Raw genomic sequence first — 22,474 nt, forward strand, 5'->3', positions numbered from 1 at the left:
CAGAGTGAAATGTAGATTAGCGCCTCTTCATGGTCCCTGTGAAAGTAATACACTCAGAATTATACCTACTGTGTTTTAGAATATGTTTTGCTAGAAACAGTTCTGTCAAACAATACAGCCATCATAAAAATAGTTCTGTTTTGTCACAATCAGGAAAAAGACATCTAGCAGCAGCTTGTTCTGGGGCATTTAAGGATAAGAGGCTCTTCCAAGAATCTTAAATGAGATAATTTTTAGAGAAAGAACAGTAATGGTTCACAATGCCATCAGAATATTTCCTGGGTCATTTGTACCAAGACCTCAGAATTCAGCCTTGTCTCTCTGAAATGCCTATATTGGCAAAGATAATCTGCAAATGGAAGATTTCATGTCTTTTGAAAACTGGTTTCCTCAATGTCCTCTCTGAAAATAGACTAGGGGAAAAATTGCCACTCTCCTCTGCTTTGACCAGCACTATCAGGTTTGGTTCAACTGGAACTTCCTTTGGTAGATTCAAGCTTGTCAGATAAGACTTTTTTTCTTGATTACTAGTGCTGCAAATTCAAATAGTTCTCAGGAATCAGGCTACTTCTCTCTTTAGACTCGCAGAATCATACAATCGTCTAGGTTGGAAGGGACCTTTAGGATCATTGAGTCCAACCAGCTTTGATGGATAATGTGTAATTACCTGACTGGATTTGCACAGAAGTAACTGTAACAGCTGTATCTGAGACAGCGTAAAGCACGAAAGGAATCCAGTTCACTACCAGCTGCCGCCGCCTTATATAGTTCTAGTGGGAGTCAAATACACTGAGAAATATTTTTTGCCACATAACCAAGCATGTGTAAATAAACATGTGCAAAGTGCAGAAGGCATTTTTGCCTGATATCTGTGTTGTGGGATTTAGTGAGATGTTTGCACAGACCAAAGCCCTTGTCTCAGCGAAGAAATAAATCTAGATGCAGCTGAAAGCACCTTCCCACTGATATTTTAAGGACTGTTTAAATAGTAAGAAGGGGGTGAGGGTGACTTCTAATGCAGGAACAAGTTCTGTAAAGAATTATATTTCTCTAGTTATTGCAATATACTCAGGCATGGGGAAGAAAGTCCTTCAAGTTTGCACTAGTATTTTAAAGGAACTGTGGGCAGCAAGTTTCATGGAATGGAAAGTTTATCACTATTGAAAACTTTGCTTTTCCCTGGGAAGAAAAAGAATATAGAGAAAACACCATGGTGGGTTAAACACTTAAATGTTTTCCTTTTGGCCATTATTTGGCAAATTCTTCATTGGAAACAATCAAGTTAGAATCTGTGGGACAGAAATGTACCTTTTGGAAATAGCTGAAAGTATCTTTGGAAAATATGTTCTCTTTCATGTCCAAGTGAAAATGCTTTTATGAGCAATGTTCCAGAAGAGAGCGTTTTCAAAGCTGGGCATTGCTGGTAAGAGCAACACCACCACCCACCCCTCCACCACCCACAAGGGCTTTAGTTAACTCTGGTGATAAACATACACAACAGCCTTCATAGAGTTACATTAGGAAATAGAAAGAAAAGCCGATGTAAGAAGCCAAATCTATTTGACCCTGTCTCGACAGCACACTGCCTCCGGCTTTGAGCGCTTTGGGTTTTTTGAGGGTGTTCTGTGGATTGTTCCAGGTCAGTTTTCTGAAGGATGGGTGCTCATATTCCCTTGCCTTTGTGTATACCTTTCCCGAATATTCCCATTAACACAATCACAGATGTGAGAGATGAAGAACAACCCAAAGTAGGTAGCAAGTGCTCTGCTGTCGCATATTATTTGATGAAACATTTCTCAATTTGAGTGAAAGTAGTGCAGACAGCCTCCTTATTCAGGTTTTGAGAAGACTATACCCATCCGGTCTCTTTTAAAGAGCCTTTTAAATTCTGTACAAGCTCTTGCAACTCACTGTGAGCAGGTTACTGCTCTGGAAGTGGATTACTTTGCCATATTTAGCAGTAAGTATTTAAGCTCTTGAGTAGCGGCTCTAGTATCTCTGGAAGGCAAGGGAGGCTCTTTGTGTTCCCTCTTCCCTGTAAATAGAATTTGCCAGACACTGCTACACTTGATACTCTAGAAACAAGCCATGTACTTGAATCACATCTCATACGGATGTCTTGTCATTGCTTTCTCCACAATACATCATTTCCCTCTCCTTTCCAAGGGTACAGTTTTCTAGGGCTGCTACTCATGGTGTATGTCATCCTCAATATGTTTTTTCTTAACCCACTTCACTGCAGTGAGCTGATTCTTCCTGGCCCCCCTTGCCTCTTAGTTGCCACAAGGCAAGTAAGGAAAACTATACCAGCATCTGAAAAGCCTTATTGTGTTCAGCAAGCCCCCAGAACAGGGGATATCCTGAGAAGGGGACTGGTGGTGGAGATTGTAGAAAAATGGACTTTGGTACTGTTACTGGTGTTGCTACTCTGGGCCATGCATGAGTTTTAGAAACCTTTAGCCCCGTACTACCTGCAGCTAAGCAGAATGGTCATATTGTAGCAGGGTCACAACTACCTTCCCCACACCGTCTGTGGCAAGTTTTTGCAGTATCTAAGCCTTTATTTATTCCAAAATTCTTTCTACTACTTTCACTAAGGTTACTACACACTAGCACTAACACCTTTAACCACAATCTATAAAGGTAATAAGAAATCCGGGGGAGTTAGCAGGCAGCATGTGATGAAAACATGGTTTTCAGGGATGGCTGTGCGTCACTGAAAAGTGAAGCCATTCAAAGTGCCCACAGTGGCCCCTTAAAAACAAATCACCTTGGCAAAAGTGGATCATATTTTTATACTACTTGAAAATATGGGGTAGTTAATAAAAGAATTTAACCAGAAATTTTGAGCAACAAAACCCCAAAGCAGGCCATATATATACAAATAAAAAGGCTAGATGCTCATATCCCTACGTGTTTTCTTGGGAAGAGCTTTTACTGATTGTGTTCTGCCACCTAGTGATCCGAGAAAGGAAAAAATCCAGCACCCTTGTGGTGATGTGTGAAATCAAAACAAAGCCGAGCAAGAGTAAAAGCAGCAAACAGAGAAAGGAAGATGTGAACAGTCCTACTGTAAAGCTATGGAGTGGTCAGAAGAAGAAAGGCTGAAAGGAGGGAAGCAAGAGGCTTGGGAATACAACAGTTACCTGCTAAATGAAGCCTGACCTGAAATCTCAGCCTGGGATCTGTCATGGTCTTATTATGGCAGTCAAGGTAGCACAAGGACAGATCTTTTAGCTCTGAGGGAGTTCTGCAAGTTTTCCTGGGTGGTTTCAGGTCAGGCCAGATACTGCAATCACTTGTGCAAGGTAAACATATAGCACAAACAGCACCTCAGTTGACTTCAACTGAGCTGTTTGCAATAATAGTCTGTAACTGCAAGGACAAATTCCTGGTTTGAAACTCACGATTATTCAATAAACTGTGGGGGCTGGATGCCTTTTACATGGTATTTGTGGGTTAAAAGTAGGTAATGGCTTTTTTTTCAGTGGTTTCTTGGGGAAGTACATGTAACACAGAAATGGTTTAAGATAAACAGATAATTTAGAGTCTTTCCCTGTGTAATAATTGGTGTAATATGGCCAAATAACAAACTAGCGTCAAATAAGAGTTTTGTAGGACAAATTCAGTCAGCAATTAAGGATACTTGGAATATTTAGGGTTGTAGAGATAATAAAGCAGCTATGGAAGGTGGCTGTGATGGTGCAATGTAACAGCAGTAATTTGGTGTGGGCACCAATTTTTTTGTGTCCCTGCTGTTACTCGAGCTCAGATGCTACAGCAGTGCAATAGTGTTTCTTTAGTGGTGGGAAATAACATTGGTGTGAACTTATCCATAGTCATCTTCCTTTATTTGAACCAGAGCTGTTAGTTTAGGAAAAGAGCCAGGTTGGTGGAGTTATGTCTGTTTTGATCCATGTGAAACAGTCTCTGACAGAAACTGGGCACGTAATGCACAGTTACTCTTTACTTTTCAGTACAGAATCAGGCTGGAGGGAGCTTCTAGGTGCGTAATCCCACGACTGCTAAAGTCCTGCTCCCCCATTTCTGCTGTCTAACAATTTTCGCTGTAATATAACTGCCAACAGCACCCCCAGGCTACTGCTTCATTTTGCCTATCGGGAACAGAGACATCACAGAACCGAGAAACTTGCCCAAGTACATGCGGGGCCTGCGGCAAGACTCACAACTGGACACAAATGTAGGTTTACTATCGTATGCACAGGGCCATTCTCCCTGGCATGGGGACTCCAAATGTTGCAATGCAATTGCTGCTGAGGTAGGAACACTTCCTTAGCATGTGGAAAACAAGTAAGCAACAAGACCCAAGTATAATATTTCTTACGTATTTTTAATCCTAGTAACGTGCAAGATTTTGCACATAAAAACTCAAGATGTTCTCATTTTGTCTAGACAAACGTGGTCCAAGATTACCATCTATACTTGCCACCAGGGAACAGGCAGCAATCTCGTGTGGTGTGCTCCCACCTCCCTGGCATTTCCAGCCACCTGACAGCAAAGGCACCAATCAATATAGGAAAAAGAAAATATCTGTTTTCACTACAGCAACCATGGCAACCCATGCATTCTGATCAATGCCTTTTGAGGTAGTGCACCAGTTGTCATAGGATCTCTATGCTGCAGAATGCCATAGCAACAAGGAAATGCTTTGATTTTATTTTTTTTCCTCTGTAAAACCATCATGAAGTCGTTCTGAGCTAAAGAGTAATCTGTTTTTCACCAGTCTGTTTTTCTGATTATTCTCGGGTTTCAGATTCAGAGCGTCACGAGGCAGAACAGAAGCATGTGTACAGATTCCCTGATCATTGTACAATATTGTATTAACTGAAGTACTTCCATTGGCTTCTATGGACTGATAGACTTTAAAGCCAGCTTGAAATCAGAATCAAATCCAAGGAAACAAATTCTCATCTGATTTACACCAGTATAAGTGTATGGTAATTCCAGCTTCAGTGAATATCCCCCAGGTTTGGACTGATGTAAACGAGAGGAGAATTTGATTCAGCCTCTCGAACATGAAAGTTTTGTAACCTGACACTTGCTTTTATGTTTGATATAACAGTTTAGGATAGCAGCGGGCCTGCTTATTCTGTGGGCATGCTTGCAGAGCCAGGATGGTGCCACATGGGTGAACTGTGCCCACAAACTCCATACTCAGGGCCTCATTCCAGCTGCCCCCAGGGTACGTCCACCCGTGCTGCCGGCTGCCAAGCAGGGCTCTGTTCTCCCCCGTGCCACGTACCTCACAGGGGCAGAGCGCTCCCTGTGCCCTCCACCAACGCCCGAGACGCAGGTTTGTCTTCTACCACTGCTGGTGGGCCTCAGGCTCAGAGCCACCTTCCCGGCTGTACGCCACTGTTGAGCAACAAGCTTAAGCGACTTTAAAGCTACTTGTATCTAGTTGAAATTTGAAGGTCTGTTAGTGATCCACAGACTCACAAAATTTGGGAACCATGGACTTATAGCACCGTATAGTGCAAAGCAGTCTGACAGCCACACAGCAAAATGGTTTTCATCTGCAGAAGAATTGGTATTCATGTTCTGTCTCCTTAGCAGCTTGCCTTTCTCTACTTATGTCTTTTGTGAGAAAGAGGTGATACCTATTTCAGAGAACACTTACTTGGCTCCACAACTTGCTGTATATGAGCTGCATTTTTGGCACAGTCAATTATTCATTTGTTCACGAAGGTATATAAGTTGCAAGTGCTGCTGTGGTATGTAGAATTGGAAAAAGAGTTTGTTTCTAAACGTGTACTTGTTGTTAAAATAGAAATATTTCTGTTCCCTACCAATCTTGCCTCATTTTACATTTTTCAGTGCTTTTCTAGGTTGGGGACAGAGAGAACTGTCTTACATTAAGGATAGTTTTCTTTGATTGTATATGCTCTGAGCATGATAAGGGCTATGTAGCATGTTTACTAGAACTGTTATACACCGAACTGCATAAAGCATTTTCTGGAATTATTACTGGTGATTTTTGCTGACTAACTAACACCCTGTGAACGCTACAGTACAAAGTTCCACAAGGCTATTAGGTATGCACTGACATCCCGTGGGTAGCTTCTGAGAGTGATGGATTGAGTCACGCCACCTGTGCTTCATTAAGCTGTCATCTGCTTTTGGTACAACCTATTGTGCACTGCCATGCCAGCAAAGCAGGCTTAGCTCTCCCTTTCTTTGCAAGACCTTTCAAACAGGGATACCTTTATGTAGGCTTCATCTGTTATTTAATCCATTATTCCCAAAATGTTCATGTCGATCTTTGACTCTATACAAGTATAGAGTGCTACCCAGCATTTGATTCAATCAAGTGTTTCTTCACAGGTCTGTGTTGCAGGTTTACTGTTGCTGGCAATCACGTTGTTGGAAATGTGTTCCTGAGTGCTGATAGTTCAGGGTCTAAGCTGCCAGGTTAACCATGAGGGGGTGAAATGAATGGTTCCCTTTTTGTGTCAAGAGAGACACAAAGACCTCTACACTGAACTCCTAGCACCACCACAAGGACAGAAGGAAAACAGTCACCTGAAGGCATGATGGTACTTGCTAGCAATCCCCTACACCTTTCACTGCTTTTTTTTTTTTTCTGTATTTAGGATACAACATGCCATGTATGTCATCTTTTGATTAAGCCATCAGAAAACCAGGCAGGCAATCTCTTTGACCAGGTGTAGGTAGAGTGATGTCACATATTCTCTATTAAAATTGCCTTCCATATAATCCTGCTGTAGATGAGATCTGAAAAAGAAAATAAACACACTATATCTCTACTGTGGGAGGAAGGCTGCTGCCTCAAGCTGTATGAGTGGCTTTTTTAGAATTTCATGCATGATGTCTTTACTAGATGGGGTAGACCTTTTAACCGGATTACAATTGCGGGAATGGGAAGAGCAGCCTTTTCAAAAGGCTGATATTAAATAGAGCACTCTATTAATATTAAAGGGAGCAGCAAGGAGGGGGAATGCCAGTAATGTCTTATAAACAGAGTGTGTGGAGTGTGTTTTCCTTGTCAGTGAGAGTTAATATTTCTGAATAATTTCCCTTGAAAGAATCTATTTCTCTGTTTCAGACTCTAACCTTATTTGAAAACTAAACCCTGCTATAACCAGGATATTGGCTAAAAATTGTGGACCAAACCCATGGAGTGTCCTTAGGACAGGCTTGCATAAAACATTTGAGCATATATCTGCCATAGTCATTCTTTAAAAGCATTGAAAACTGAGGTTGACATGCAGTCTCCTAAATCTAGGCGGATGACGCCAAAGAAAAAGACCTAACAATATGAAAGCCGTAATAAAAATCACAAGTAGTAGTAATACTGGCACTTATAATCAGGGGATTAAGCTAATGAACAAAGTTTTACAGGAAACTAGCATCTTTTACAATAAAACCAAATAAATTTCCCCTGAAAACAGCTGTACTGGCAGTTTAGGAATCTGGATTTCCGAGAACAGATTCTGCAATAATTTATGGAAGACTGAAAAGTTAGTTATTGTTTTATCAGTATAGACTGGTTCATTTTCATCTGCTCAAGTATTATTTGGAGGGTATGTCAGGACTTTCTGATGTACCTGTACTTCAGTTTTGAGCTTTTTTCCCAAGTCTTTGGCATTAACAATATCATAGGGTAGGAAAATATATATATAAACATAACAGACTTCCCTCTTCAAGAGGATCTTCAAGATCCATCAATGTTTTTTTCACAGAGAGTAGCCTGTGACCTGATTTTACCCACATTTGATTTGCAGTACAGCTCTGTTTTTTCTGGTAGGAATAGTGCTCTGAATTCCTGGTTGGTAACTCCAGGATCAATTTTCACAGTTGTTAACAACAAAATTGAAACTAATTGATACAGGAAACTTTCCCTGGAGTTTGGACAGTTCCATTCATATGAGTTAGCTCTAAACATGGACCAGCCTCCTGGATCAAGACTTAGCCTGGATATCTCTGTGGACAGGAGGTGGACTGTGGGACACAGTGGCTGGTCTCTGATTTGGTGCTTCACTGACCAAGCTTCCGAGGAGCAACAAGTTATCAGCTCAGTTCACATGTAGCCATAGTTACCAGAATCATAGAATCATCTAGGTTGGAAAAGATCTTTAAGACCATTGTGTCCAACCATTAACCTGGCACTACCAAGTCCACCATTAAACCATGTCCCTTAGTGCTACATCTACACATCTTTTAAATACCTCCAGGGATGTTGACTGCACCACTCCCCTGGGCAGCCTGTTCCAATTCTTGATAACCTTTTCATGGAAGACATTTTTTCCTAATATCAAATCTAAACCTCTACTGTGCAACTTCAGGCCATTTCCTCTCATCCTATCACTTGTTACTTGGGAGAAGAGACTGACCACCGCATTGCTAAAATTTCCTTTCAGGTGTTTGTAGACACCAATAAGGTCTCCCCTCAACCTCCTTTTCTCCAGGCTAAACAACCTCAACTCCCTCAGCTATTCCTCATAAGGCTTGCTCTCTATCGTTGCTCTTCTTTGGACACACTCCAGCACCTCAGTGTCTTTGTTGTAGTGAGGGGCCCAAAACTGAACACATTATTTGAGATGCAGCCTCACCAGTGCTAAGTACAGGGGGACGATCACTTCCCTAGTCCTGCTGGCCACACTATTTCTGATCCAATGCCTTCTTGGCCACCTGAGCACACTGCTGGCTCATATTCAGGTGGCTGTTGACCAACAGCCCCAGGTCCTTTCCCTCCAGGCAGCTCTCCAGCCACTCTTCCCCAAGGCTATAGTATTGCATGGGGTTGTTGTGACCCAAGTGCAGGACCCAGTACTTGGCCTTGTTGAACCTCATACCATTGGCCTCAGCCCATCGTTCCAGCCTGTCCAGATCCCTCTGTAGAGCCATCCTACCCTCAAGAAGATTCATACTCCTGCCCAACTTGGTGTTGCCTGCAAATTTACTGAGGGTGCACTCGATCCCCTCATCCAGGTCTTTGATGAAGATATTGAAGAGAACAGGCCCCAGTAATGAGCCCTGGGGAACATCACTCATGACTGGCTGCCAACTGGATTTAACTCCATTCACCACAACACTTTGGGCCTGGCCACCTAGCCAGTTTTTTTAACCAGCGAAGAGTAGTCCCATCCAAGCCATCGGCAACCAGTTTCTCCAGGAGAATGCTGTGGGAAACAGTATCAAAGTCTTTACTAAAGTCTAAGTAGACAACATCCACAGCCTCTCCCTCATCCACTAAGCGGGTCACCTTGTCACAGAAGGAGCTCAGGTTTGTCAAGCAGGACCTGCCTTTCATAAACCCATGCTGAGCAGGCCTGATTGCCTGGTTGTCCTGTACGTGCCTCGTGATGGCACTCAAGATGATCTGCTCCATGACCTTCTCTGCCACCAAGGTCAGACTGACAGGCCTGTAGTTCCCCAGATGCTCCTTTCAGCTATTCTTGTAGATGGGGGTCAGATTTGCTAACCTCCAGTCAACTGGGACCTCCCCAGTCTGCCAGGACTGCTGATAAATGATTGAAAGTGACTTGGTGAGCACTTCCGCCAGCTCCCTCAGTACCCTTGGCTGGATCTCATCTGGCCTCGTAAACTTGCGTGTGAAGAAATGTGCAGAGATTTCCGAGAACAGAGTCATTCATCTTTGTGCAGAAAAAACACTTCTTTAGTATCAAAAAAAGCAGAACTACTATTAGGAATGGATTGCAATTCTAAATATTATTCTAGTTCAGAATTTTCTGTAAGTGGCAGTGAAATCCTCTGAATCTGATTTTCTTCTTGCCTAGAGCAGTTTAATTCTACAAATTCATCAGTTTCAGGGTTAAAAATAAAATGAGGAGAATCAGGCTTAGAAATGTTCTCTCTCTCTTCTGATCTGTAATGGGAGAAGAGATCTGAAGCAAGAGGTGTCTTGCATTTATCCCAGTTTAATTTATGAGTAATTCCAAGCAAGGAATTGGGCTGGTAAGAGATGGAAAATAAAGGTTTAGGTAGGTGTTCATACTTGTTATGTAAAAGGAAATTTTTTATTACTTCTCCACCAAGGAACATGGCTCTTATTTATAATCTATCCCCCCCAAAAAAATTAAGGCTTAATCCAAGTGCAATGCAAAGCAGGTTGATCTAGTATTTGGCAACATCGGTTCCAGGAACTCAGGCTATAGTTTCCTTCAGGGAAGATCTTCTGTGAATCATTTACACTGGGGAAGGAATAAAACCAGAAATCAGATATACTCCTTTTCTCTTATGGAAAAAAAAAAAAATGTATATATACATACATATATGTATATACACACACACATATGCACATACACACACACATACTCTCTCTCTCGCACACACACACACACTTTCTCCAAAGCAACTTTGAATGTATTAATATTTTCATGAGAAATGAAACAGACAGAAGACTTTCCAAACAACAGCCATGTGCCATGACCAGATATTCTCCCTTTTTATTGGGGTGATGCCTGTTTTTCTGTACAAAGTCCTCATGCCTCGGGTATATCTTCCTACTTAACTGAAATGACTGAGGGTATCACTTCACTAGTCAAGGTTTTTGCATTTTTGAAGCATTTACTCAACAAAGTTCTTGTCTTTGTAGCAATGTAGTAGAGTTAAAATTAGTGCGATGAGGAAAAGTTGGAGTGATGAAGAAACATAAATGAAGGAATATACCCAATATCACAGATGACTTTCACTGTGCAAAAAAGTTTTTGACATTGGATCAATGTTATGATAAACTCACTTGGAACTTTAGACTGCAAGAACAGAAATTTCTTCCAGTGGTACGCAACCGCTGATGTTCAGGCAGAAGCCAGTAATCTTGATATCAACATGGATAATTTTTTTAAATTACATTTTTTGTGAATACTTGAAAACTAAAAATGTTACCATAAAAATAAGGCCACCTTACATATTGTATATGCCCATATTCAAAGCTATATTTTTTGCTGGGGCATGGAAGAAATAAATGTATGTGTCAAAAGAATAATGCAGGAAAAAAAAAATCACCTGAAGTTAGAATTGAAATTTGGATTCCTAACTTGAAGAGTTAAACATCATAAGAAATTTCAAGTTGCCACAAGTCTTGAAACTAAGAAGATGCTCTCTACACACAAAAAACCTGTTTTAGTTAAGCAAGGGGGTATGAAGGCAGATCCAGTGAAATCAAAACAAGTCTGAAAAATTTTCTCATTTGAGGATTTCATGGAAAGAATTTGTTCAGGTTAGATTACAGCAACATCACTGTTACATTTATATTGTATGCTTTTATTGTAGACCAATGCTTAGGTTCTTGCCATAATCTAAATACATACACCTTTGGTTCTTTGTGAGATAGTGTTAAGTATGTCTGAATATATTCCTTATTTAATATAATTATCTCTTTCTTCTCTAGCTTGGATAGAGAATTATCAAATACAATTTACCTCAGAATATTTTTCTACTTCAAATGTGTGTAAAGTTTTCTATGAAAGCAGGCATGACTACTATTATCTTCAGCCAGAGTCATAGACAGCAGAAGAAAAAGCTCCTGGTTTTTATCAGCTAGAGTTATCCTCAGATATTAAGTTAACATTATGTTAGTTCAAATATTTGATTTATTTTTTGTTAATATATGAGATGAGCCTGAATTAGACCACTGAGTCATTACATCATAATCTATCTTTAGCCTTTTGAAAAGCTCAGTTTTGCACAAAGATATTTTGAGTTCTCTGTTGGTTCTATTTGTGTCATGGATGTAACAGAGAAATGCCCAAGAAAAAGAAAATTATTCAGCAGCATTAAAATATTCCTTTCTTTAAAAGATGCAAGTTCATGGGAAGCAGGTGCCTAACAAAAAAAGCCAAATGTAAAAAATAAAATTAGGCTTTTGGAGAATATGTGAGTTCCCTAAATTTTGCTGACAGAAGGATAAAGAGTTCCTCAATACCTGGTGAAGAGTTGCTGGCAGCATTCAACTAGCTTTGTGCTGTTGGCAGGGAAATCTGTAGAGTTGAAGACATTTCCTAATAAGTTGTGGCAAGGAACTTCCAGACCAGGGACAGTCAGCATTCCTGTGAAGTAAGTAACAATATTCTTAATAAGTAATGAAGAGGAAGATAAGACTTGGGGATGTCAGTCACTGGGCTATGGTCAGATGAAACACCCTGGCTGACACAAAATCACCCTCTCAGATGGTTCTGTAAAAGGTGACTAAATGCCTTGAACTGTAGGGTTTTTTAAAAAATCTGAATTATTTTATAAAACTGGATTAAAGAATGACCGCAAACTTTTTTTTTTTTTTTTTTTTGGTAGAAATTAAACTATGGTAACCTGTTACACTGAAAATCCTCTTTTAATGCTACTAAAAAGGTACGCTAATGGCTCTCTTACTGTTCAGCCAGTGTGCCTTCATTAATTAAAATTAAGCTATATTGCATATATAGCAGTGCAAGTAAATGCAGGACATTTTCTTTTGTTTCAAATGGAGTTAGTTATGGTTTCTTTGTCTTTCCTTTGCTAGATGGTCTCCAAAATTTTTTATAAATAGTAATGTCAGCATTCATTGCAATGATGGGGACACAAAAATACGAATGTGACAGTTCCTTCTTGTACGTAGTATTGTGGAATCCAGACACATTTTTATTATGTTCTTATCTTGACTGGGCTAATAGAAAATACTTGGCTCTTTTACCTTCTTCTGGGCACAAGGAAAGAATTTGCCATGGCAGGAGTGGGTGGAATGTAATTTTCTTTCCAAAACGGATTTTATTGTTTTGGAAAGATTTCCCAGTGGCTGTTCACAATTTTATTCTTAAGGCCAGGATTGTGAAATGACACATTTTAGTAAGACTTCCTGACCCCTCAGTTGTACAGAGTAGTGTCATATACTAAATATTACGGAGGGCTGTGAGACTAATGACATTTCAAGTTCTATACTAGTTCTACAACCTTCAGAAAATAATGTGGGCTTATCCTTTAAATGTGTATGTTTCTGTTGCTGCAGTGAACACAAGGGGATAGGGAAGCTGTGGTAGAAACAGACATGTTGTTTTCAGCTACATAAAGCACCAAGACCTTTCTTCACTGGAGGAATATGAGTGCTTTAACCTTCATCATGCAATTCTGCGTATCGCATGCTCAGAAAAGAAAGCTGGGAAAGGGATTGTTAAATACTAGGGATAAATTTTACCAGCTGAATCATACCAGGTCAATTCATTAATCAATCTTCTGAATCACTAATATTATGTAGTGTTTGGTTTTTTTTTTTAATTTCCTCCCTAAAATGGCTGTTGCATTGTGTCTCTTTACTCAGCTTGAAGGTGAGACTTTGAAAATAAGGATCTGCCATTGAGTCCCACCTTAGCACAGTTTTATTAACCTAAATGCTCTGTGGGAATACTATCAGACCAAAATATCCATTTAACACTAAGGAAGAAAGTTGTTCATCTTCCCCCTTGTTCCGTCTCTGTTAAACTCTACTTTCATTCCACTTGTCCATTTCTGCTCCGTAATTTCTTCTGTATTTCTGTAGACAGTGGTGTAGAGGAGGGACTGTAACTCATCTATAACTTGCTTTGTTCATGAGGTGTGTGTTACACACTGACTAACAACAAAAAAGAGCTGACATGATGGAAGAAATAAAATAGATCTTTTCACATTCCAGTTTTCAGGGACCTTTAGTCCCATACTGACTTTTAACCTTGCCAAACCCGAAAATACTAGCGTTTGACTGACAGGAGTTGCCCAGCTGTCTACCGTACCAACGCACTGCCACCCTGTGGTCACCGGCTGTAAGAGACACCAAACTTGGGTACGGTACCTGCAACACAGGCTGTCATGAAACAGGCGACAGTTCCCGCAATCATTGCTCTGAAAGCACCACCAGCTATGTCCCTTTTTTTTGAGGGAGCAATGCTTGCTAGGAAGAAAATTAGAGTGTGTGTCAAACATAAATACATACAGATACAAAGAAGATGAACCTGCCAGCTCTCCTGCCCCAAGAGGAAATTCCCTCCCTGCAGTTCAAACCAAGAGAAACAAGGAGGGAAAATGAGACAGTTTTAAGCAGGCCATTTGAAGGCCAGGTTCCAATGTTGTCTCTTTCTGTTAAGAGGGTGGCTTGTATATAAAATGCTGACTTCTGGTTGCTTTGGCAGTTTGCGTGCCTGTGTTGGCTGATGTTGGCTTTAAGATGCAAACTCCAGGCACAGCACTGGGGTCTGGCCCCATGTCTGTGCCCTGCTCCTCCATGCTGCTAGTGCCGCAGAGCCCACCCAGGCTCCAGGGTAAAGGTGGCTGCCAGCAGTTCTGGCCACCCAGGGAGGAACCCAGACAGTTTTTCAATTTTAGTTTTTCCCTTGAGATCTGAAAAGCCTTTTCTTTTTATCCTGTCCCTATAAGCCTACTGCACATATGTGAGCCAACTATGCCTTTCAAACCAGCAGGCTACAGAGTTGATGTGCTCCTCCTGAAGCCTGAAGACTGTAGTAGCTCACACTCATGGTGTGAGGGCTAGACAGGGAGGCCTATTGACAGGGCTTTGTTCCCTCCCCTTGCTCTTAGCTCCTCTCCCGGGACCTCCACACCAAAGCCTGAGCCCCTCTGGGAGCCCTTCCATGCAAGGTTGAGTGCTGGGTCTTGGCAGAGCAGCTGCTCAGCCCTTAACGCTGCTAAGCTTCACCCACAGCCTGTTACTTTGGGCGTTTTCTTTGGGATTGCTTGCCAAATATATTGTCCATGAGAGGTGTTCTTACTCAGGCCTCCTATTACCAGTCCCAGGGAGCCGAAGTTGGCAAACCCACAAAGAGCATAGGTGGCAATGACTTCAGAGCGAACCTGGAAAACAAACATATACACCCTGTTGAGTGGTTTGAGACAGCTGGTGCTGATTTAGAGGTCTGAAAGCATGGCTTTGTGGCTCAGGGCTCTGAGTATTGAAATCACTCTGTTTTGCTTGGTTGCTGCCCCAGTGTGCAGCTTTCAGCAAGGCTGGCTCATTCTCTTGCTGAAAGATGCAGACTTTCATACCCACTGCTCATGTGAGGACTCAAAACCCATGCGATGGTTTTATTTTTCATGTATATTGTTGAATTAAGTACTAGTAATTAAAAGACAAAAAAATAATTCTTATCTTACTAGTGGCAATTTAACTGCTGCTTTTTGAAGGTATGAGTCAGAGACCTTTAACTCAGTTTGTTGTTCATAGCTGGACTGCCTCTATAACACTTTGTTGAAACCTCAAGTTTTGGTACACATCCCTTACTCCCTTGTCCCTGAACAGGCAGAGGGCTCTACGTGCAAAGCTGCTTTGTGTGTGCTCCAGGAAGAAAAGGGAAATGGGTCTCCTAGAGAGTGGGTGCTTTGATGTGATAAGAGGCAGAGGGACATTATGATTTTGGAATCCCCATGTGCCCTTGTTGCCAAAAAGGCCAATGGAATCCTGGGCTGCATAGGGAAGACTGTGGCCAGTAGGTCGAGGGAGGTCATTCTCCCCCTCTACTCTGCACTGGTGAGGCCACACCTGGAATACTGCATCCAGTTTTGGGCTCCCCAGTTCAAGAGGGACAGGGAACTACTGGAGCGGGTCCAGTGTAGGGCAACTAAGATGACTGAGGGACTGGAGCATCTCCCTTATGAGGAAAGGCTGAAAGAGCTGGGACACTCTAGCCTGGAGAAGAGAAGGCTGAGGGGAGACCTTATTATGGCATACAAGTATCTAAAGGGTGGGTTGAAGGAGGACGGTGCCAGACTCATTTCATTGGTTCCCAGTGACAGGACGAGGGGCAATGGGCACAAGCTAGAACATAGGAAGTTCCATTCAAATACACGGAAAAACTTCTTTACGGTGAGGGTGACAGAGCACTGGAACACGCTGCCCAGGGAGGTTGTGGATTCCCCTTCTCTGGAGATTTTCAAGACTCGCCTGGATGCAGTTGTGAGTAATGTGCTCTAGGCAATCCAGCTTTAGCAGGGGAGTTGGACTAGATGATCTCTAGAGGTCCCTTCCAACTCTGAAGTTTCTGTGATTCTGTGATTAGCGCCTTATTTCCTTCCTGACTTCACCCATCTTCCTCCCTTTGGGCAACAGCAGCTCAGTCTGATCCTCAGAGCAGAGACAAGGCTGGGTTGGCTTTTGAGGCCCATGGAGGGACCCCTCACAGGACACAAAATGACTTTGTGTGAAATCAGCCTACAAACCTTGCAAACCTTGAGACAAATGTAGTACAAACATTTGGGGAAAGGAGGCAACATATCTCAACAAATGCATTTTCATCCCCATGGCAGCTCTGATCTCCTATTTACTGTGTTTCAGGCTCAAGCTGAAGACGCCTAAGTGAGTGTTCTAGTAGGTTTCCTGTTTATTAGAAGTTTCTCCATTTCCGTTCCTGTTTTATAAAAACCAATTTGTAGATATTTTCAGTCACTCTGCGCACATGCAGGAAAATGCTTTTCAAGTACCCACTCTACCTGCTTTTCCTAGAAATGGCTTTGCGTACTGTGATTTCCCTGCACTTTCCTAGCTCTGAAAGCAGGAAGCTCTGTTATTACTGACTCAGATGAGAGAATTCAGAAGACCGCTTGTTTGCTCCCTCTGACTGAATATCTGTGCCTGGATGTATTAGAGAGTTCTGAAGCTGAAGAGGAATTAAACATGGAAGTCAAATGCACTCTCACCTGAACTGTTGTGCCATAATTAAAATAGTTACTGGGCAATTTTTACTAGTGTTATAAATCCAAATTATTGTTATATCCCAGAGTTTTTTACCTGAAAGTGGAAACTTTTACAGCTCTATACACGTATTAGAAGTGAACACGGAAGTTCTATATGACATGGTATTTAAAAAAAAAAAAGAAAGAAAAAAAGGCAAAATAGAGTTGATGGGATCTAAATTTAAAGGCTGACTTCCAGATTAAAAAAAAAAACCCCACTCATTCAGGAGTTCAGAGCCATATTCCCCTTGTAGAGAGTATCACGACTATAGCAGGGCAGATCAAATGTACATCTAGCCCAGTATTCTATTTCCAGGAATTCCAGGAACAGTGGTAATTGATGCTCAAACAAGCATGTGAGTATTTGACCAGACCATCTGGCTTTCTACCTCCACTTGTGTAATAGGTTCTGGTAATAAGGAATGCAAGGGGTCAGGAACATGTTTTTGGTTTTGTATATAAGGCAGGTATCCACAGCATCACCTCAGATTAAATTAAGATTAAAAGTTGTACAAAAGGATGCTTTCTAATTAAGGGTCCTCTACAGTGACAATTTGTCTTGATTTAAGGCCAGTGCAGGCGTACAGCTGGATATCATGGATTTTGTTGCCTGTGCTTAGAATGAGGACAAATTCAGCACAGGCTCTGCATGTGGATGCCAGATGGGGGAGCAGTCATGGCTCCATACCTCAGCCTTGATGACTGCATGATCTTTACCCCTACGCACACACCAAGGACATCCTTTGTATTCCTCAGTGAGTTGTAGTAGGAATTATGTATCCTGTTGGGTGAATGTGGGTGTATGTGTGAATGAGAGGTGTGCCCATGCTCTCTTTGGAAATCCTCATGCAAACTAACTTTCATTGGCAATTGAAACAAACTGGTTGGACTCAGCGCAGCAAGGGAGGTGTATGCTATGTAATACATGTCTTGTATTACTGCCCTCCTCCAGTAGAGGTGTGCCAGTAATATCTAAAATGTCGTCAGCTAAAGCTTGCTGGATGCCTTTCTTGAAGCTTAGTGCTTGGCTAAACCTCTGTGGGCAGGAGAATCCTCCAGTTCTCTCCCAGGATTTTCCTGGGAGAGTATCTCATAGGGAAGTGCTAGCTAAGAATGAAGTAAGAAAAACTCACCTTGAAGACAGCCTTGGTCTGTGAGTGCCCTGCCCTGTGAGACATTGCAAGTTCCCCAAAAATACACTTTTCTTTTGCTATGTTTGTTTGAGATAGCTATGGGATGACAGGCATGGCAGCCTCACAAAGCAGCGCTGCATTTTCATACTTGAACCCTGCCACTGAAAGACACATTTTAGAGTAGTATGCCACCATCATCCCTTTGTGCCCATATTAGAAAATAAGATGAGTTTCAGAAGAAAAGTACTAGATCCAATAAATGCATAGAATAGAAAATGTTACTTACAGTCATATACTGTTTCACACCATTCATGTACATGCTCCCACCCTTTTCTCGGTTGTGAATCAGTTTTGAGAGGCGCTCATAAGCCACAAATTCATTGAAGAAAGTCTTGTAACCTAGTAGTCCACCAACAATGAAACTGTCTTCCCAGTCTACCCCCATCACAAAAGAGAATGGCATGAAGACATATGAACAAATGTTCTGCAAAATACATAAGACAAAGCAGGTCAAAACATACTGTTGTTCAAAGAACAATGGCATGCAATAAATTCTCTAAACAAAATAAGGATGGTTTTATTTCAGCAGAGGAAAATTGGCCTTGAATTCTTACTGCCAACGCATCTGGGAGACTGAGGGTTTTTAATAGTAAGGTATGTTTGTGTAATTTTTAAAAGACTAACCTAAAATCTAGATATAAAAAAATAATTAGGTATGTCCCAAATTTTACACCTAAAGTAAAACAAAAGTTTCTGTGTCTTTTTTCCACTAAAAATGACTTCAGATTGGGCACAGTGTTGATATGAGAAGATGCTGATAAGAGAATTGAGAAGTCTACTTCTTCTGCTGATTAAATCAAGTGTGTTAATGAACACTTTTAATTACCAGGTTATTGGACTCCAACTGGTGTAAACAAAAGACTTGTCTTTACATAAAAGCTGTGGATCTGACATAATTAAAGCTGTACCTTTTATCCTAGTATTAACAGTTTTATGCAAATTAAAAAAAAAATAAATCGCATACCACAACATAGCTTATTTTTATATGAGAGAGAAAATAGCTCCAGCTGGGAAAGGGTTTGGTCAGATTGTCTTTAGTGAATGTAACTGAGCTGTTTAAGCAGCTACTATTCCTGGTTTCTCTGCCCGCAAAAGGCGAGAGGTTAGTGTCAACTAACCATCCCCAAAAGGGATGGATGGCTGAATGCAATGTGTCTGTGGGTCTCAGCTCCTTGTTGGTTATCTGTCTGCCCAAATCTCACCCAATCCAGCAGTTATCAAAATACCAGCCCTTGCATGAGTGTGGCTGAGGTATGTGTACTTGTGCCTTTCCTGTGCAGTGGAGCAATCTGTGGAACCTGTACAGAGTAACATCTTAATATTGCTGAAGCCACGTGTGCTATGAGTGTCTACGCACTTCTGCAGCACCTTTACCGCAATGTTATATCTGTGTTTCACATGTCACTTTTATTAGGAGCTTGCAAAACAAAAAGCCCAAAACCATTGAACCAAGACTGTTGCATCAGGTCAAAAATGATGTATGACCTAGGTTAAAAAAGAAGTCCTGCTTAAAATCTGTTTGCTTAGCTGAGTGATTTGGGTGCCGTTTTACAATTCAGTTGTGTTGAGAACTAAGTGGTATTGATTAAGTGCTAGTTCAGAAGACATGTACTTGCCTTAGTGTCCTTATCTAAGTGAAGCTAGTGAGCATTAAGTACTTGATGGGGCTCTCCGAAGCTAAAGCAACTTTAATGTTTAGCTGAAAGGGATGTTAATGGCTTGGCAAGTGTATAACTAAGGGACAGATCTGCTGCACTGCCAAGTTAGAGGCAGCAGGTATTAGCATACAATGCTCTGTAAACTTACTCTGCTGATTAGCAAGACCACCAAAGGCGAAGCTATACATGGACTAATGGATAAAGGAATAGTTACATGGCAACAACTTTCCTTTGGCTGTAAAGACATTTTTCAAGAACTTGCACATACAAATATACATTATGCCTGTATATATGCTGCATGAAAGACCTGAAGACCATACCTCAAAGTTCAGCTGTGGATAGTCAAACAGATTGCCCACCCAAGAGAGGGCTGAGTCAATGAAAGCCAGCAGAGCAAGGAAGGAGATCAGATTCACGGTGATGTTTGCCACCAGCAGGATGGAAGTAGAGGCACCTTGACTGGCTGCTTCCAGCAGGTTCTTTGATTCACTTTATCAATGAAAAGAAACCCAGAGTGTGAACATTTTTCAATTCAAGAACAAATCATAGAACTAAAAGTTACATGGACTTGATTAGAAACCTACTACCAAAGCAGTCTCTTCCCTTGTAGGGAAAATAATGATGAGGTTGATGAGGTTTTTGCTCTCGATCCTTATGGGAACCACTGGGAGGGTATGTTTTTGGTGCCCTGAGGATGAATTCAGGCATGTTCAGGGTTGGGTGAGCTCTGGTTTAGGTCTCAGTACTGTGACTGCCTGTGGTGTTGCTTGGATGAGGGAGTGGGCACTGTTCTTGCAGGCAGCCCTTGCAGTGATCCCTGGGCTATTCAGGAACAGGTCCTTACAATCATTTTTGCTTTGCCTGTCATTCTCAAGGCAAGTGAGTCTCCCTGTAGATGGACAATAAGTTCATTGCTGTCGTTGTTGAAATGATTGCTCCACCTTTGCTTTTGTATGTTTGCATTTACAGATTTGTTACAAAGCAAAAACAACAACACAGGAAATGGGAAAACCTCTTGGTGGCTCACCTCAGGTAGGCATTTCCCTCTTTCTTTGGAGGGTTTATTGTCTGGCCCAGGTCCTTGGCATCTCTGTGCCTGTCCCAGTGGGCAGTGATACCTCCGTACATTGTAATGGGGCACGCTGCATCTGAATTCAGAAACTACTTATTTGGGATATATTGGTGTGCAATTAATTTATTGCTTGCACATCTACCATGTACTACGACCCCTACAACTTATGTGTGAGGAGTTATTTTTCCAAATCTCATTTTTGCATGAGTATTACTATTAACTAGAGCCTAGATCAGCTTACCCTTTTGCCATATGTAGGCGACTCTTCAGAGTTACTGTAGGCTTTTCAGTTTCAGGCCACAATAGTTTGGCAGTGGCTAATGATGCTGGTGCTGACATGACAGAGGCAGTCAGTAGGTGGGAGGCGGAAACCTAGAATTCCAGGTGACAGAAAATTTGCTGTGATAACCACATCATGCATAAACATGGAAGAAAGCAATTAAAATTGTGAGATGCTTGGATGACTTTTCTACAGGGGGTCATTAAAAAGTTCACACTGATCATAAAGAAGAGAATGAGCAATTGGAAAAAAAGAGAAAGCCAACTGGAAAAAGGAAAAATCTAAGTAGTGAAAAGTAGGAGGTAATCTTTCCAAGAGGCAAACTGCTTCACTCCTGTCTAGTGGCAAGGCAGAATGCAAAAGAAACAAAAAAAAAAGCCAGGCCCATTGAATGCAGCCAGGCGTAGCAATAGCAGAGCAGGTGAGCGCCAGCCTTGCAGGGGCAGAAAATTGTTTTTGTCCCTTGAAGTTATGTTTAAAAAAAAAGTTTATATGGCCTAACATAAATTCTTCTATTCCCCTTTCACCCCTCTTCCACAAATTTCTACACAAACCAACCTCTTTGCTAACTTCTGCAGTATTTCCATCTCTTCTCCTCTTCCTCTCTTGGTCTTTTTGGACAATCCTTCCTTCTTGACTCTGCCTCTCCACTGCATTTTATTCAAATATGGAACTAATATGTTTATCAACCATTCCCCAATGACGGTGATCATAAATCACATCTTCAACCTTGTTTTTCTGGCTTTGTCTTGTTAGCCTCTCAGCAGATGAGATGTTTACTACCCATGTTTGTACAGCACCACTAGAACCTCAGTTGCAAGTCAACTCTTTAGGCTCATATGTCTAGCAACAGTTCCTGAAGGACTTTTATCTATATCACTGCCACAGAAGTGAGAAGGTTGATCAGTTAGTATATTTCACATGGCAGTTCATCTGGACTGTAGGAAAATATACAAATCAATCATTTCCTTGCAGCTATAGCAGGAAGCCTCTCTGTATTACTCAGGTAGCCATTTCTGCTACTTGACAGTATCTTCAAGATCAGATCTTGGTACCCTTTTTACTGTCAGAAGACAGGGGATTTTTGTGGTCAATTCCTTTATAGAAAAAAGATGGGAATGACTCAAGTATAATCCCAAAGCATTTTAGCTGGGCTTCTGTACTTACATGATTTCAGATAAACAGTATATTTTCCAGTTCTCTTTCCCCGTCTTACCCCAAAAGAAATATATGCTCCTAAGACACTTCCAGCAATAGTTGAGAATCCTGCTGTCATGATTGCATGCAGTTCAGATTTGGTGACGTATGGTAAGTAGGGCCGTACCAGGAGAGGAGACTCTGTCTGTAATGGAAAAACAGCTACTAAATTAGGGACTTCCCAATAAACCCTCAGAGGTTTCTTTTACTAACAGGGCAGAAAAATGAGTGTCTGTATCACACTTTGGGAGGTGTCTTTGACTAGTTAATCTTAGTGATAATGAGTGCTCTGAACATTAATATGTTGGGATTTTTTTTTACCCCAAGAAGGAAAATTGTATCAACATCCATCTTGTCTGAAAACAGTTCTTGCTAATTTACG

General features: G+C 41.4%; 1 protein-coding gene across 1 annotated transcript in view; it reads right to left on the reverse strand.

Moving 5' to 3' along the window:
• Window positions 1-9,810: 9,810 nt before the first annotated feature.
• Window positions 9,811-22,474, reverse strand: part of SLC28A3 (solute carrier family 28 member 3) — a 45,816-nt gene continuing 33,152 nt past the window's right edge. Inside the window, exons 11-18 of the mRNA XM_074569719.1 lie at window positions 22,112-22,237; window positions 20,857-20,987; window positions 19,864-20,032; window positions 18,112-18,309; window positions 14,736-14,817; window positions 13,802-13,900; window positions 11,930-12,053; window positions 9,811-10,196 (exon numbers count right to left, since the gene is read on the reverse strand). Of these exons, the coding sequence (XP_074425820.1) occupies window positions 10,082-10,196; window positions 11,930-12,053; window positions 13,802-13,900; window positions 14,736-14,817; window positions 18,112-18,309; window positions 19,864-20,032; window positions 20,857-20,987; window positions 22,112-22,237 (1,044 nt within the window). The 3' untranslated portion in view covers window positions 9,811-10,081. The remainder of the gene's footprint in view (window positions 10,197-11,929; window positions 12,054-13,801; window positions 13,901-14,735; window positions 14,818-18,111; window positions 18,310-19,863; window positions 20,033-20,856; window positions 20,988-22,111; window positions 22,238-22,474) is intronic.

This window comes from Larus michahellis, chromosome Z (assembly GCF_964199755.1).
Source record: "Larus michahellis chromosome Z, bLarMic1.1, whole genome shotgun sequence".
Taxonomy (NCBI): Eukaryota; Metazoa; Chordata; class Aves; order Charadriiformes; family Laridae; genus Larus; species Larus michahellis.